Source organism: Parasteatoda tepidariorum, chromosome 6 (assembly GCF_043381705.1).
Source record: "Parasteatoda tepidariorum isolate YZ-2023 chromosome 6, CAS_Ptep_4.0, whole genome shotgun sequence".
Lineage (NCBI taxonomy): Eukaryota > Metazoa > Arthropoda > Arachnida > Araneae > Theridiidae > Parasteatoda > Parasteatoda tepidariorum.
Window position 1 is genome coordinate 52,334,702 of NC_092209.1, and position 16,409 is coordinate 52,351,110.

Below are 16,409 nucleotides of genomic sequence, written 5' to 3' on the forward strand. Positions count from 1 at the left end.
ATCCATTATTAAAATAATATTTCATTTGATTCTGATGATTCCTTCATGGTGTTGCATTTTCTACAAACAGCAGTTTAAAATTTAATACAATATGTGTGTTTTGCATGAAATATATTTTGGCGGCATATTAAAAGAACGTAATACCATGGGAAAAACTCTTCTTGGAAAATTCTCTTTCCTCTACATCAGTAATTTAAAATATAGAAAAGGGGTATTTAGGTAAACTTATAGCAATACCCTGTTTCCATTAGCAGGTTTAAGCGTAAGATGCGATCTTTAAAGTGGTAGCAAAGCTTCTGAAGTTTTAAGTTCGTTATTTTCCCAATGTGGCTGCCACAGCAAAGATGGCTAAAGATGGAAAACGAATAAACATGAAGAGACAGTTTTTTATAAAACAAGATTTATTTAAAACATCATTCACACATTATCAAAGCAAAAGCAAATTGAAATTCTTGTAACGGATTAGTATACAGCTTAAAATAAAACAATGCAATTGGGTATACTATAGCCTACGTCACAGATCGTGTTATTCCTACTAAATTTAACTAGTAAACAGCATTTTCTGCGAACCTGATTTCTAGCAACAAGTAAAAGCATCAAACGAAGTTTCTTGTTAATGTTATAAGTCGCTACTCGCCAGGTTGGAATTGTATTAGTCTAGTTCCTTTGGAAATAATTTATATTGTTGTTTTACCGAAGTTTATGAATTTAGTAAGCATATTTAAAACTCAGTTTATTAATTAAACTAAAAGTTAAATGTTATTCCTAGTAAGTGGAAGTAGTTGTGCTTTTTTCATATTATACCCAATTGTTTTTCTTGATCTCGTTGTACTGTTTTTCTATTAATGCTTGTGTTAGCTGGATAATTTAAGGACTCTCTAAGGGATCTTAAAAATGGTGTTCTGGGTCAGAAAAAGAATTAAAAAAGTTTATGAGAAAATGTAACATAATTTTAAAGTTTATAGTATTAATCTTTTTCCATTTCAATACAAGGAGTCGATTGCTAAATAAAAAACGAGCAAGCGTGATGTTTTTTGCGTTCAATCAAACAACTTAAGATTTTAATCTCTAACCCAATTTTAATATATCCTCACATCCAGAAAAGCTTGAGTTAAGCTAACTCAAATATATGTAAATGGAAACGGATTTCAGTTCGCTCGGCTTAAAGTTAAGCTTTATTTGCCTTAAGCTGGCTTATCTTGCTAGAGTAAATAAACCGCTAAGTTTCAAATTCTGAAAAGAACTTGCATAGTTCTTGCATAGTTGCAAGAAAGTTAGCATAATAATGGTATGATCGTTAGCATAATTGTTAGCAAGATAAAAAATAAAATTGGCAGATTACGCATAGGGCAAGTGATCCTACAATATTTGTTTGTATTTTGATAATTCGAAAAAAAAAAGCTTTTGAATCTGCGTGTTTTGTTTTAGGTTTACCAGAATTGGTAATAATACCAACGAAGGTAATACAGAATTAATCATGAAAATTTTCTCCCGTGGTATTAACGTCCTATTATAAATTACACCTTTTGTGAAACTTATAAGAATTATTCAATTCAAATGATACTTTGTTTTTGATATTACGACTTTCATACAAATATATTTATGGGATGTTATGTGGTTGTCAGATAAATGAAAATTGCCCCATTTCAATCGTTGAAGGTGAAAAAGCGTGTCGGTTATTATAAGGTATCAGTCATTGTATTATGAGATTGTCATAATTGGCTTACAAGCAATGTTTTTTTGCAGTTGATTCATGTTAAAAAGCAAAACATTAAACAGTAAAACAGTATGTGAAAAAAAATTTAAGTCCAGGAACTTTGCTTTTGTGCTATGAAAAAAACCTTGAAGCATTTTGGCTAAAAACCTCTTTTCGCTTTTTTTAATGACCAAAAACCGAAAACACCTTTTAGATTTATTTATAATAAAATGTATGATATTTAATAATATGAGGAAAATATTGAAATAAAAAACTTTTTTCGCGCTGTAAGAAAATCTTTAAGTATTTTAGCTGAAAACCACTTTTTAATTTTTTTTACTGACTAAAAACAGAAACTTTAATGTCTGACTTTTGCTAATTTTTTTCTTTCGAATCACTTTCAAAATTAAGAAAAATGATTCATAAATATAAAATATATATTGACGTTTTTAACATATGAGTTTATCATCTGTATGAAAAAATATATTTAAAAATATATATCTATATATATTGACATTTTTAACATATGAGCATAGTTACGCCATTTTTCTTTAGTTGAATCCAATTTCAAAATGGCCCCTAATCTTAGTTTTCTTCGAAAACTTCTCGTAAAAGTTTTTTAGTCGTTCATCATCGAGAATTTTTTTTAATCTTGTCTGATTTCCCTTGGATTGAACTCCCTATATTTATATACATCATTATACCATTTATCATCAAATCCGCCAAAGTAAAATAATCAAATTTTTTGAATGACTGGGGGATTCCCTTCCTTACTCGCCACGATCTAGAAAATGTAAGGAAATAAAAGATGATAAATTTAATAAATTTCACACTAACTCGAAAATGTACAAGTTGTTAACAGTTTTTAACTTTAGTTATATGAGTATGCGATTGTAAAAAGATAATAGTTTTAATGTGATTATTTTTTTCTTCGCTTAAAAACAGTCAATCAAAAAAAAAAAAGAAAAAAAACGTCAACAAACGTCAATTACTTAAGAATTAACTAGAAATTTAGCCAGAATGAGAAGCGCTGCACGTCTTCAGACATTACGTGACAGTGAAAAAGATTACAATTCTTCTCCTCATAGTTTTCGTTTAACTACACTGGTGTGCAAAACTTAAGCAACAAGTGCATTTTTTGTCATAACTCTACAAGAAATCATCCGATTGACATGAAATTTGAATATGATGTACATTATTTTGTACTTAAACGATGGTAAAAGAATAATGGCGCAGAAATGAATATAATGTTTAAAGTAGGGCATGGAACAAAAAAAGGCTTTATTTGACATATAGTGGCGTTACGCATAATTGCCTGAAGAAGCGTAAGTACAACTGGCAGATGTTCCCTAGTATGGGATATGCCCTCCCCTTACTGTAATTGTTGCTTGACATCGTCTCTCCATGCTAAGCACCAGATTATCCAGGAGTTCTTGGGGTAAACGTCTCCATTCCTCCTTTAACGCATCTTTCAGCTGGTGGGTGTTACCAGGAGGCTACTGTCGTGTCGCAAGACTTCTCCCTAATGCATCCCATTCATACTCAATGGGATTTAGATCTGGAGAGTAAGCGGGCCAATCCATTCGTGTGATATCTTCATTTTCCAATAGCTCTTGAACATTAGCAGTACTGTGTGGCCGGGCATTGTCATCCATAAAAATGAAGCCTGGTCCAATGGCCCCTCGGAACAGACGCACATGGGGTAGGATTACCTCATTGCAGTAGCGGTCTCCAGTTACAGAACCTCGGTCGAAGATCTGAAGCTCAGTCCGCCCGTTCAACATAATGCCACCCCAGACGACAACTCCAGGACCACCGTAAAACAAAGAAGAACAAAATTTAAAGAACATGAAATATAGTGTTCCTCTTAAGACATTATAGTACTAGGTACTCTAGGGGTACAGAGAGAGCAAATTTCAGACCTTTGTCTTGCTCTCTCGATAGAAAAGGTTTTGTACTATTTTTATGACTTCCGGGGGCTGGTACCCCCTGACGACATCAGCTTCGGTTGTCATTATTATATTTTTCATTTTCCATTGTTTTCTTCTTTGTTTACAATTTGTTCTTGGTTTCAATTTTCTTGTACAGTTTCTGCAGCATTGCGTAATTTTCCTTTGAAATTGTAGTTTTTAGCTGTTTTTTAACATGAATTTTGATTTCTTCTTTTTATTATTGTAATTTTTATCATGAAGGTATAAGTTTTTTTTAATCTCTAGTGGATGACTGCGAAAAATTAAAATTGTACCATAATTAGTCGTAGAACCGTTTCATTAAATTACTTAGGAAGTGTTTTTTGAAATTTAACGAACATGGAATATAATGCTCCTCTTTAGACATTATAGTAAAAAACTGAAAAAAAAAATCGTTATTTTCCTGCTAATAGTTTTCTCTAAACTAAATTACGCAATTAAAAAAAAGACTACATATTTAGCAGAATGTGACACGTTTGAAGTTGAATTTTCACCAAGGAAAAAAAAAACTGCAAAATCAAAAACTCTTTTTTAATTAAAATCTAAAAAAAATATATATTTGCAATATTACTATAGTGCAGAATTCCTGACGTCATTATAGATGATGGATAAATAAAAAAGGAGAGAAAGGGAAAAGAAAATGAAAGAACAAGCTTTTGTAGAAGTATTATACATTTGTATTCAATTCATGTAGCGTTTCAGGATAAAAATTTAAACTACAAAATTAAAAACTTATTTTTCATAAAATCTAAGAAAAATTGAAATATTATTATAGTGCACAGTTCTTAACGTCATTAGAATTTATTAGATGACAGAAAAATAAAAAAAAGATAAAAAAAAAAAAGAAAACGAAAGGACATGCTTTAGAAAAATTATAATACATTTGTAATTTGAATTCATTTCATGTCGAAGTTCTGATTCCACGAAAACGATTACAGTTTCGACTGTAGGGTTTCTCGGTACTCGAATCTAGCGAATAATTTCACGTTTTTGTATTGGAATGTTCCTTAAACATTTCTCTATATAATGTGTACAAAACTTGATATTTCCCTTGCTATAGTGTTGCATTATGAATAAATTATAGAGATTTAGTACACTAGGAAAAAAAATGTATTATTCTCAGATAATCAGTTGATTTGAAAATATATTTTCGAAACCAGATCTGTTTTACAGTTCTGCAAAGAATAATTCACAAGTGGGCATGCAATTTTCTGAAATCCATGCAAAGTGTAATTTTTAATAATTATTTATTATTTTTAAGATTTTATTTAACTATGTTCGAGAAAATGCTGAAACGTAAGGTATAATTTTTTTACACCATTTTGAACAACATAATTTTAATGAGAAAATACAAAAATTAATGAAATCGGTTAAATAGTTTCTGAGTTACCAAATTTCGTTCAGATTTTGCATTTTTCTATTAAAAATTAAATTTTTAAAAAATAATGCAAGAAATGGGGTCTTACAATTCACATTTTTTTTCCAGAACATTATTAAATAATGTTCAAAAGGTTCAGGCCCTCGAAATCATTAAGATTTAGTCTCGGTTCGGGAAAATTACAATCATTAGGTTATAAGGGTTCTGTTTTTTATTTTGTTCACTGTATAGCGTAGTAATAATAATAATGACACATCAATAATAATATTATAGCATAATATAATGACATAATATAATGTCATAATAAATTTCTTTCAATAAAAAAGCGAAGAAACTTCTTACGATCGAGTCATCATCGTAATTAATCTTATAGATGTCAATAAATGCACAATAAGTAATCTATTACAATAGTTGATCTTACTTTCATGGTTAATGACCCAAGGTTGGTTAAGTGTTTTGTTCCGAAACTTTTTCATCTTTAAGTTGATAAATTATCAGAAAACAATTGGATATTGCAGCATCACATGCCATTCTTTTTTTTTGTATTGGCAAGTATTTCAAAATTTTATATACAACTGTTTTAGAGAAAACTTGCATTATATGAATTTTAAAGGACATTAATTAATAATCGAATGTTTAAGTGTTAGGCTGTAGTGAAACTTTGCGTGGTTTCCAATTATATATTACACTTTTTTTGTATCTTTATTGAATGAAGATAGAATTGTAGACCAAGTTTAAAAAATAAAGAGAGATAGAGATAAATGTTTAGGTCATAGGTCATTGTATAGGTCATAGCAGTGGTTTTTCTTTTTGTTTTCACCACCACTCATTTTTTTAAAGTTTTTATTTTCATAATGTATATTTAAAGGATTATGTTCTTTCCAGATTTTTTTTCATAATTAATTCTATTTTTATCAATATTAGAATTTATTTAAGCAGACGTGACTCATGGTATAGAGCAGTGTTCCCCAACTATTGTTCCATTCAAATTTTATTTATTTAAAAAAAGGGGGCCCCCTAGGTAGTGACATAGTTTTTTCAATCTTTGTAATGTATCATTGTCTCCGATTACCCCCAGATGGAACCGTCTCATTGCAAAGAAACAAGCTCAGGGTTCTCATTGATTTAACGTTCTAGTAAGTTAAAATGTTAAATCGCTTAATATTTATTTTTTGGTGTATTTGTGTTTTATTTTGAAGGCATGTTTAAATATAATTAAATTAAATTAATAAATCAAAATAATCTAAATATTAACAATCAACGTCCCACCCCCCACAACGGGCCGCGGTAAAATTATCAAACGTGGACAGGTCCGCGGTGACAAAAAGGTTGGGGAACACTGGTATCGGGCACATTCCTTCCGATAAGATGAGCCTGGTTTCAATTCCAGAGATGGCTGGTCGGTACGAATTCTGTTATCGACCCACATCAACCACAAGGGTGATGTAAAATGTTTTCAGTGGTAGACAGGTCATGAGTGAGAGTACCCTTGCGGTCGGGCTACCCGTGAAAGTTTTTCATTTTTTTTCTTCCTATTCTACATAACGTAAATGCTAGTTAGTTCCATTACGAAGCCCTCGACGTAGCCTAATTTGTTTCGTTGCTTCAATTATAAGCCATCTTTTGTCTTCTACGTTGGGTACAAAATTATAAGGATACGGAGTTAAGCATTCATAGTCAAAAATCAAAAAAATTAGAAGACTGTTTCACGCCTGTTATAACCTTAAATAAAATATTTGTATTAGTTTATTACACTCTAATATAGTAAAATTAAAAACAATATTAATATAAACTTATTATAGTACCATCTATGGCAAAGAATATGGCTACAGCCACACACACGCGTTACAGCTCGTTTCAAAGGGCGGACCCATTCATACAATCATTCATTCATCTACAGATCGTAATTTTGACCTGAACCAGAGAACGATCAATCTCCAATTGAGTACCCCCAGAGGCATTTATTTGTCATGGGAACTTGGAGGACTTTTTGACCCGATACATATTGTGCACCAGTAACCATTTACTACACGGGGAGCTCCTAGCCAGCAGAGATTGAACTGGAGACCTTTTGGACATGGGCCCAACCAATTACCAACCAGACTATTCCGATCCACGCTCAGGGAGGGGATAGAGCGTTCGCTTTCCGATGAGGTGAACCGGGTTCGAATCACAGTGAAGGCTACTGGAAACAAATTCCGCAACCGGCTCGGACCGGGTACAGTGCTGAAGTCCTCAGTGGTAGACGGATCATGGGTAAAAGTCCCCTTGTTGTCAGGATAACCGTGGGAGGTTTTCATGGTTTTCCTCCCCATGTAACGCTAATGTGGGTTAGCTCCATCAAAAATTCCTCCATGATGGAATGGCAAAGTTCTTCCAAAACTTGATCCAGGAGTTCCCTTGTCTTCCGAATTAGGTTCAAAATTACAAGTCAATGGAAGCGAAGCTAATCATGAATTAAAAATTGGGTCGCTTGTTCAACGACGGTTATAATAATAATAATAAAAAAAAAATGCCTACAGAATCGAACTGAAGCACGGTCAAACATTTTTCTTGCTACCATAATTGAAAGATTTATTTTTAAACGTAATTATACAATTAAACTGCTCGAAACTTTATCAGCGAGTGTCCTCGAAAAAATATTTTTCTACTTCAACATCAGTTTCATAACGATCCAGTTCCTGCCTCTTACTACAGCTAATCTGAACAATCATTAAAATATATTCATGAAATGTAAACTGAATTATTATTACAAAATTTTACTGCCAGATCGACGAATTTTATCCCTTTAATGCAGATTTTTTCTATATTTTTGTAGCATTTTTTATTATTTTGTATCAATTTAGAACGAAATAAGAGAAAAATTTTATTTTTAAACGTTTGTATTTACTTTTCGTTTGGAGATCGAAACTATTAGGATACAGAGATTAAATCGTAACATGACTGAGAAACGAAAGCTCACAGAGTATCGAAAAGTTTAAGGGATCGGGAATGAGATCGACTAAAAATGAACGTGAATTTGATCGATCTCATTGCACGTAAATTTTTCTTTTTTACCATTATTTTGTTAAAATATTTTAAAATCCTATGTTTAACAGAAGCTGCAACAATAAATGCTATTGAAAACTTAATTATAATCTCAATTATTAGCAGCTTTCTGTACTTCATCTCAACGTTTTACGTTCATAATTTTACATCTAAACAATTATCCCAAATTTCTTTAAGCAACTTTTTCTTCAAAAAAAAATCCAGTTAAGAAAATCTAAAGATAAAAGTTATGTCTTTTTTTGAGAAGGGCAAGTAATATGCTTTATTAGAACCCTGCAAAATTTTTGTTTGATAGAAAATTAAACGAGTTTTATTTCCTTTTGCATAAATGTTGTAATACTCGACCGAGAGCTGTGGTGGTTCAGCGTTAGCCTTCCAATGAGGCGAACCGGGTTCAAATCACAGAGATAGCAGGTCGATACGAATTCCGCACCCGGCTCACACAGACCATAGTGCTGACGTAAAATATCCTCAGTGTTAGACGGATTATGTGTTAGAGTTTCCCTTACCTTCAGACTAACCGTGGGAGGTTTTCGTAGTTTTCCTCTCCATGTAACGCAAATGCGGGTTAGTTCCATGAAGAATTCCTCCGCGAAGACAAAATGTCTCCCAGTTCTTGATCCTGGAGTTCCTTTGTCTTCTGGATTGGGTTAAATATTTCAAAACTACGGAGCTGAACATTGGTAGTCGTAAACTCAAAATTGGGTCTGCTGTTCAACGACAGATGTAAAATAAAATAAAATATAAGTTGCGGTGGCTCAGGGGATAGAGAGTTCACCTCCCGATTGAGTGAACCAGGTTTCAATCCCACTGGTGGTTGGTTGATACTAATTCTGCACCCGGCTGCCAGCCACATAATCTCGTAAAATTTGACATAAATTATCTTCTATGGTGACGGATCATGAGTTAGAATTCATCTTCTCGTCCAGCTAACCATGGTAGGTTTTAATCGTTTTCTTCTCCATGTAACGCAAAAGGGGGTTACTTTCATCATTCAGTCCAGCACCAAGATTAGTTTGCCCCAATGCTCGATCCAGAAGTTATCTTGTCTTCTTGGTTGAGTTCAAAAATACAAGGCTGCGGCGATAACATTGATAGTCGTTAATTCAGAGTTGGGATATCTGTAACGCCGGTGAAAGTAAAATAATTAACTCATAATAATTGGCGAGCATTGGGTAATCATTTTAAATTCTATCGGGTCCTGGAACCGGACGGGTAAAAAAATTCATCAACAGGTGCCTGGACCCAGAACGTTTTCTGGGACCGGTATAGCGATTTTCCAATCTAGTTGCTTTTAATGACCCACTCTCCTGTGTGGCGTTTTTATTTTATTTTTTAAAGACCATTTTGTTTTTAAAATGATAAAAAATAAGAAATAAAATAGTTGAATTTATTTTCGCAGAGCCGTGGCCGCTCAGGGGATAGAGTGCTTACTTCCCAATGAGGTGACCCAAGTTCGACTCACAGCGCTGGATGGTCGATATGAAAGTTCCCTCAAAAAGTCCTCCACGAAGGCACATTTCTCCCAAAACTTGATCTAGGAGTTTCCTTGTCTTCTGGATAGGGTTCAAAATTACAAGTCTACGGAATTGAACTCAAAATTGGGTCTCCTGCTCAACGACGGTTATAAAATAAAATAAAAAATACGTAATCAAACTGGGATACGGTCAAACGTTTTCCTGCTACCATAGTTGAAAAGAGTTATTTTAAAACGTAATTATACAAGAGAACAACTCTAAACTTTACGAACGAGGAATCATTGGTAGTCGTTAAGTGGAAATTGGGTCGGTTGTCTAACGAAGATGTTAAATTTACTTTTACCCGGGTTATGAAAAAGTACATAATCTATTTTTTTTCAATTTTACCACTTTTTAACTATTTAACTTTTTTTTCAAACTTTATTTTATTTTATAAGCAGCGTTGAACAGCCAGCCCAATTCTGAGTTTATGAGTATCAAGGCTCAACTTCGTAGCCTTGTAATTTCGAACCCAATCCAGAAGACAAAGTGAAAACCTGGATCAAGCATCGGGACAAATCAGTTGTCGTGCAGGAATTTTTTGAGGGAGTTAACCCGTTTTTGCTTTTCATAGAGAGGAAAACAACGAAAACCTCCGATGGTTAGCCAGACAGCCAAGTGATTTCTCACCTACGATCCATCTAGCATTGAGAATATTCTGCGTTAGCACTGTGGTCAGCGCGAGCCGGGAGCAGAATTCGTACCAACCAGCCACCGCTGGGATTCGAACGTGGGTCCCCTCATCTCTAAGGTAAGAACACTCTATTCCGTGAGCCATCATGGCTCACTTTTAAAAAAAAATCACGCCAAGATGAACAAATTAAAGCCACATTTTTTTTCAATACTATAGTTTTTAGAAAAACGTAATGTTGAGGCTTCTTAATTTTGGCTAAGCTTATAAAGATTTATATTGTACCAAAAGCTAAAAACTCTAGTAAGTAGTAATTAGTATTATTTTGATATCGAATGAAAATGGATAGTTAAATATTTCACGAAATGCATAAATTCATTGTGTCTATTTGTTATTAAATGATTAACAAAAGCGCAATTAACTGATATAAAAATGTAATACCTATGTTGCCGGTAAAGTATGAAACGCCGACATTCTATAGAATGCCTAGGCATTGTATGTAATGCCGGATGCTTTTAGGCAAGGTATGAAATATGAGAAGTATTACATACTTTCCCTAGGCATTGTATATAATACCTAGGGATTCTATAGAATGGCAAATGCTATTTAGGCAAAGCATGAAATAAAACTTTGTTATTATGTAAATGATGTTCATTTCTTAAAAATAAAAATGTTATTCTGAAAAAATAATGAGAGTGCAATTAAAAAAAAATTATTCAAAATGCATAAAGAAGAATTAAAGTTGTACAAAACATAATTTATGCCTTTCTTATTAAGAGAAACAGAATTTTCATATAAAATATAAGAAATTAACCTACTTGTGTTGCAACATGGCAGGCTTGAATGACAGTTTGAATTACATTTCACTACATTAAAAAATGAATCGGAGATGTATTTATACTTTGCCGGTTTCTCATTTGGCATTCTATAGAATGCCTAGGAAATGTGTGAAATATAAATCATTTCATACATTACCGGCTAGTTTTAGGCAATATATACAATGCCTAGGCATTCTATAGAATGCCGGATTCCAAACTTTGCCGGTAATACATACATTTAACATCGAAAATAAACAGTGGTTATAAATTATATTTTTGAAGCTTAGATTCTAGTTTTTATACAAATAGTTTGTGGTTTTAAGAAGTTATAGTACTAGTTTTAAAAATATTGAGAAAAATTAGGTGCGCTTCAGTAAGAATTCCTGAAGATTGTTCTCCGAATTGTTTCACCTTTGTGTTGTTCATCCTTTCTTTAAAACTGAATCTTTAAACCGATGCCTTTTTTAACTGTTTGCGATTGAATGTTTTAGTAATTTTTCGAGAACATTCATTATTACTGAATGAAAAAAATCTAAATAACGCCTTTTGTATAAAACATATCTTTCAAACGGTTAAGTGACTTAACGTGTTTTCATACTTGAATCAAGGGCTAAAAACATAACAAATTTGATGCTTTAAATTTTCCTTCTATCTATAAAGTAATATGATGAATAAAAACTACAGATTTCAGACGGTTGGTAATTATTATTTGTTTTTTAATTATCTTCTTAAAATAAAATTATTTATTTAGCTTATGAAAACATTTTATTTTAAAGTAATTACTGTTAAAACAGAACTGTTGGAATGTAAAGAGGAAAAATTACTTATTTATTATTCACATAAACTATTTACGTAATTCTTATAACTTCGAAATCAGATATTTAAAAGATAAACGCGTATAATCTGTCATGAATCCTTCCACAGTTTTGACAAACAAGATCTTTAAACTTTTGTTTAATTCAAACAATAAACTATTATTAACAGGTCTGAACTAGATCAGTTCATCTTAAGTTCACTTCAGTTTAGACAAGTACTACTCAAACGTTTAATAAATTATTTTTTCTACTCAAGAGCACTTATGGTATAAAAAAATAAGTATTTGACTGCATTTTTTTAATATTTAATTACATACATTTAATTTCATATATTTGTAAAAGGAAACAAAGAATTTCTAGTTGAAAATTAAAAGTTTAACACCAATTAAAATCCCTTATTTCATTCCATTTTTAAATTGATGTAAATAAATGTAAAAAATATATCTAACTGTAACATAATTATATTGAGTAAACTCAAATGATATCCACAAAACATGGTAAATAAAACACGTTATAAGGGTAATTATCCGTTAAATGGGACCAAAAAATTGCTATAATTGACCATATTTTTGAGGATGACGTTGCTTAATTGAGGTTATAGGTACTACTGGTATTGTGTTAATAAGTGGCAATAGTTTTTTACCTGTTACCATTTATTAACACAAATTGTGTAACGGGGTAAGCGTTTTTTTATAACCCCTTTAACGGATAACAATCAATTTTAAGCAACTATGTATAAGAGAACCAGATTTTCCCCTCCTTTTTTGTAAATACTAGATCTTAATTTATTAATATTTTAATTAATACCTTTTTTCCACCTACTACTGTTTTTTGTAAACTTACAAATAATAATTTGTAATTATAGTTCAACAATGCTCACACAAAACTACTCAGCAATATTTAGTTGTGATTCAGTAGGATCAACTATTTTTAATTCAATTTTTTACTAGATATAAACTTTCAAGGACTTCGAGGTACTTTTCCACACAAATAATTTCAGTTATTTTATTTATTTGTTTATTAATTTTTCAAAAAAATATTAGTTGTCGCATAAAAAAAAAACAATTTTATTTATTTACGTTCGGTGACTTTTCATTAGCTATTTTATCTCCTGCCCCCGGCGAAATGGAAAAGTACCGATGAGGATTTGCATTTTATATTAGTTTAATTGATATTTATGAGCTAACTCAGTACTATACGAAGCTCGGGGAAAAAAACGCCAAGTTTCGTCATCCGCTGAGCTGCACGTCAACAAGCATCAGCCAATTACTTATTTATTACGTTTAATATTTCTTAAAGTAAATGTGCTTTTTTAGAAGATAAACTCATTAAAGGTTTTTATTTAGTAGTTCAAGGTAATTAATTTTTAACTATACTTTTTCTTCAAACTTTTAACACTTGGCGACCATTTTGGCTCTGGTAATTTTGATTCGTTCCCATCTAACTACTAAGTAATAAGAATAGTTTTATCAATTTAATTTTATTTTCACTTTAGTACCAATTGCTCAAACTTTTAGCCCTGCTTAAATGCTTAATCTACCTTTGTAATAATTTGTCTGAAGGGCTTAAAAACAGGGTTGGCTGGTTTATACCAAATGGTTTTTTGGTTTTTAAAAAATCAAGTTCGTTAAAAAAAATCAAGTTCGTTTTTTATTTTATTTATCTAAATATTTTTGTTTGAATAGAACTAAATAAAAGAATATCAAATTTTCGTATAGAAAATTTCCAACTTTATATTTAAATTCTTATAGGAATCTGTATTTCTTTAAATAGCCATAAATATATAATTTTTAAATGTTTGTATATCACAGCTTTCTTGCAAAAATATAGAAATGAATCTATATGAGAAAAATGTTTTAAAAATGTATAATATTAAATAAAGTAGAACCAAACCCTATTTTTATTGCTTTTAAAATTAGTTAAATCATGCAATTATTGAACAAGTTAAAATAAAAAGTTAGAGAAATTTTTTTGTCTTGTTGAAGACATTATGCTTGTTACAAAATGAAGTGCTTATTTTAGTTTTATGCTGCACTTTTCGGTATGAGTTTAGAATTTTGTTCTGTTTTCAGTGTAAAAAATTTTTCATGGGACATATTATGATTTTATTCATTTGTGTAATATTTTCGAGATGCATTTTTTGCATTAAAAGCGATTCTAACAAAAAATATCCAGAATTTAATTTACGCTATTTTCATGATATTTCAGTTTATTTAATACCGCATTATGTTAATAAGCAAATTGCAAACCTCGTAGTGTGCTAACGATGAAACCCAAGACATTTTTTGGTACAGTATATATGTACCACTCTACTTTTATAAAGCCAAACAACAAAAAATAGTATAATTTAAAAAAAGTATAATTTTCTTAACTTAATGACAAATCGCAAAAATAATAACAATAATAATAAAATTTCATTTTTAGTTCCAAAGTTACTTTATTCTGAAAAAAAAAAGGTTTTTTCAGTTTTTCCTGAAGAATTCTATTAATGGAGCTCTGAGCAGCTCGTAACAGTTTGAAATCAATATTATGGAAATTTGAATAGTACTGTTGCATTAGAAAATATTTAGTATCAATTAGTTGGCATTCCAAAATTTATTTCAAATTTGCAATCGAGTTTATGACTTTTTCAATCGAATATTTAAAATTGTAGTTTCAATAATTTCGAAACAAAAACACAGTAAAGATGCGTCTTAACATTTGTGCTTAGAAATAATTTTCTGTGTGAACTATTAATTAAAATAAAAAGATAATTGATAAAATTCCCGAATCTGCAAAAAAAACAAAACAAAACTGTATTAGTATTTGTGGAAAATATATTCTGCACACACACACAAATCAGAAATATTTGGACAAAAAGCTGAAAATGATGAACAAATAAGAACAAAATATTTTTGAAAAGGAGAATTAGAAATTTCAGAACACAGCTGCGAACTCCTTTATTATTAAACTTAAAGCTGAAGTATGTTAAAATTTATAAAAGAAAGTACTTTGTATTTTATTTATTAGTACCAAAAAGTTACTTATAGTACTAAAAGTTACTTATAGTACTAAAAGTTACTTATAGTACTAAAAGTTACTTAGTACTAAAAGTTATTTATACTATTTTATATGCAACCCATGCAAATTTTGCATCTTTTCATCATTCCATTATTTTCAAGTAATTTTCAATTATTATTAATACAAAATATATCTACGATACCTTAAATATATATATATAAAATTTGTGTTGATACAAATTTTAACGTTCGGAATAAAGAAAAATGAAATGAAAGAAATCAATGGATTGAAATAAAACAAGAAAATGTATCTTTCATAGAACTTAATTAATACTAATATTATAAATTGTATACAGTTAAATAATGATATTAATTAAATTATACTGAAGTATAAAATTTTTATATTACAAACAAGGTGGGGTGTGGAATTATTTTTTAACATATATTAAAAAAATAAATTTTACATTTTGAGTGTTTAATCAGCGTGTTAAGTGGAATGGCAAACTAATATAAAAGCATATTTAAAGTATTCAGTTCCCCTTCTTTTGTGCTTATTAAGCTGGCATATTTAAGAAACAAAAGAGGATATAAGAGGATATTTTTAAGTTGTTTATTGAAAACATTAATTAATAGCTATACGGAATAGTTAAATAATATGAAACACTTAGGAATGGTTTATTTAATTTCAATTAATGGTCTAAAAAATATCCTCAGTCATATTGTTTATAAAAAATAAAAAAACCAGTTTGAACCAAAAAAAAAAAAACTTGGTTTGAGCAAAAATAACTGGTATTTTTGTTTTCTTTCTCGGAAAAAAAATTCCGTTTTTATTTCTTCTTTTCTTTTCTTTTTAATTCTGCTTAAAAACGTTTACCGTGGCTTTTACCTTTATGTCCAAACTCTTGTCAACCTTAATAAAAATGTGAAAGTAGTTTAGAAAATGAAACCATTAATGCTTTATTTAGGTCATGAGGCATACAAAAATACATCATGAAAATGAGTTTATAATAAATAAATGAATTGAGCAATAATAAACCGAAAGCGATTTTCGGAAAAGTATCATTGGAATAAATACGGGAAGAAGAGTCACTTGCTTAATTTCAGAGTATTATCAGTTATTTTTTTTTGCTTATTGAAATAGACAAATATAAAAAGACAATAGATAAACTACTGTGCATTAGAAATCCGAATTAATGGAATAATTTTTGGAGCTTAAGAAGTAGTCTAATTTTTTTTCTCCTTTGATATTATTGATCTTGAAGATGACCCATCAGGTGTAGGATAATATTTGTCTCTTACCTCACTAAAATATTAATTTAGAACCCTTAATTAAGGGTTATTCAAGATTTTTTTTTTCATGAAAGGTCGATCTTTGTGAAAAAGCTACTCTTAATTTTGTGAATAATTTCAAATAGGAGTTGTTTGATGCTGTCTTTTGAGAAAGATCCTTTTAATGAAATTGTGCAATGGCTTCTCATGATTTTATAAGTTTATCAGGTTATTATAATCTCTCTCTTTATAATTATATACACTCTAT

General features: G+C 30.5%; 1 protein-coding gene across 2 annotated transcripts in view; it reads left to right on the forward strand.

The window, feature by feature from the left end:
* The window catches only part of LOC107451131 (4-galactosyl-N-acetylglucosaminide 3-alpha-L-fucosyltransferase 9), a 32,465-nt gene that overhangs the window by 4,154 nt on the left and 11,902 nt on the right, over nucleotides 1-16,409 (forward strand). The window contains exon 1 of one of the 2 annotated variants that reach the window (XM_016067132.3): nucleotides 11,708-11,752. The exons of the other annotated variant lie outside the window; for it this stretch is intronic. Within the exon in view, the coding sequence (XP_015922618.1) occupies nucleotides 11,723-11,752 (30 nt within the window). The 5' untranslated portion in view covers nucleotides 11,708-11,722. Of the gene's footprint in view, nucleotides 1-11,707; nucleotides 11,753-16,409 lie in introns of those variants that run through there. 2 annotated transcript variants of the gene reach the window in all.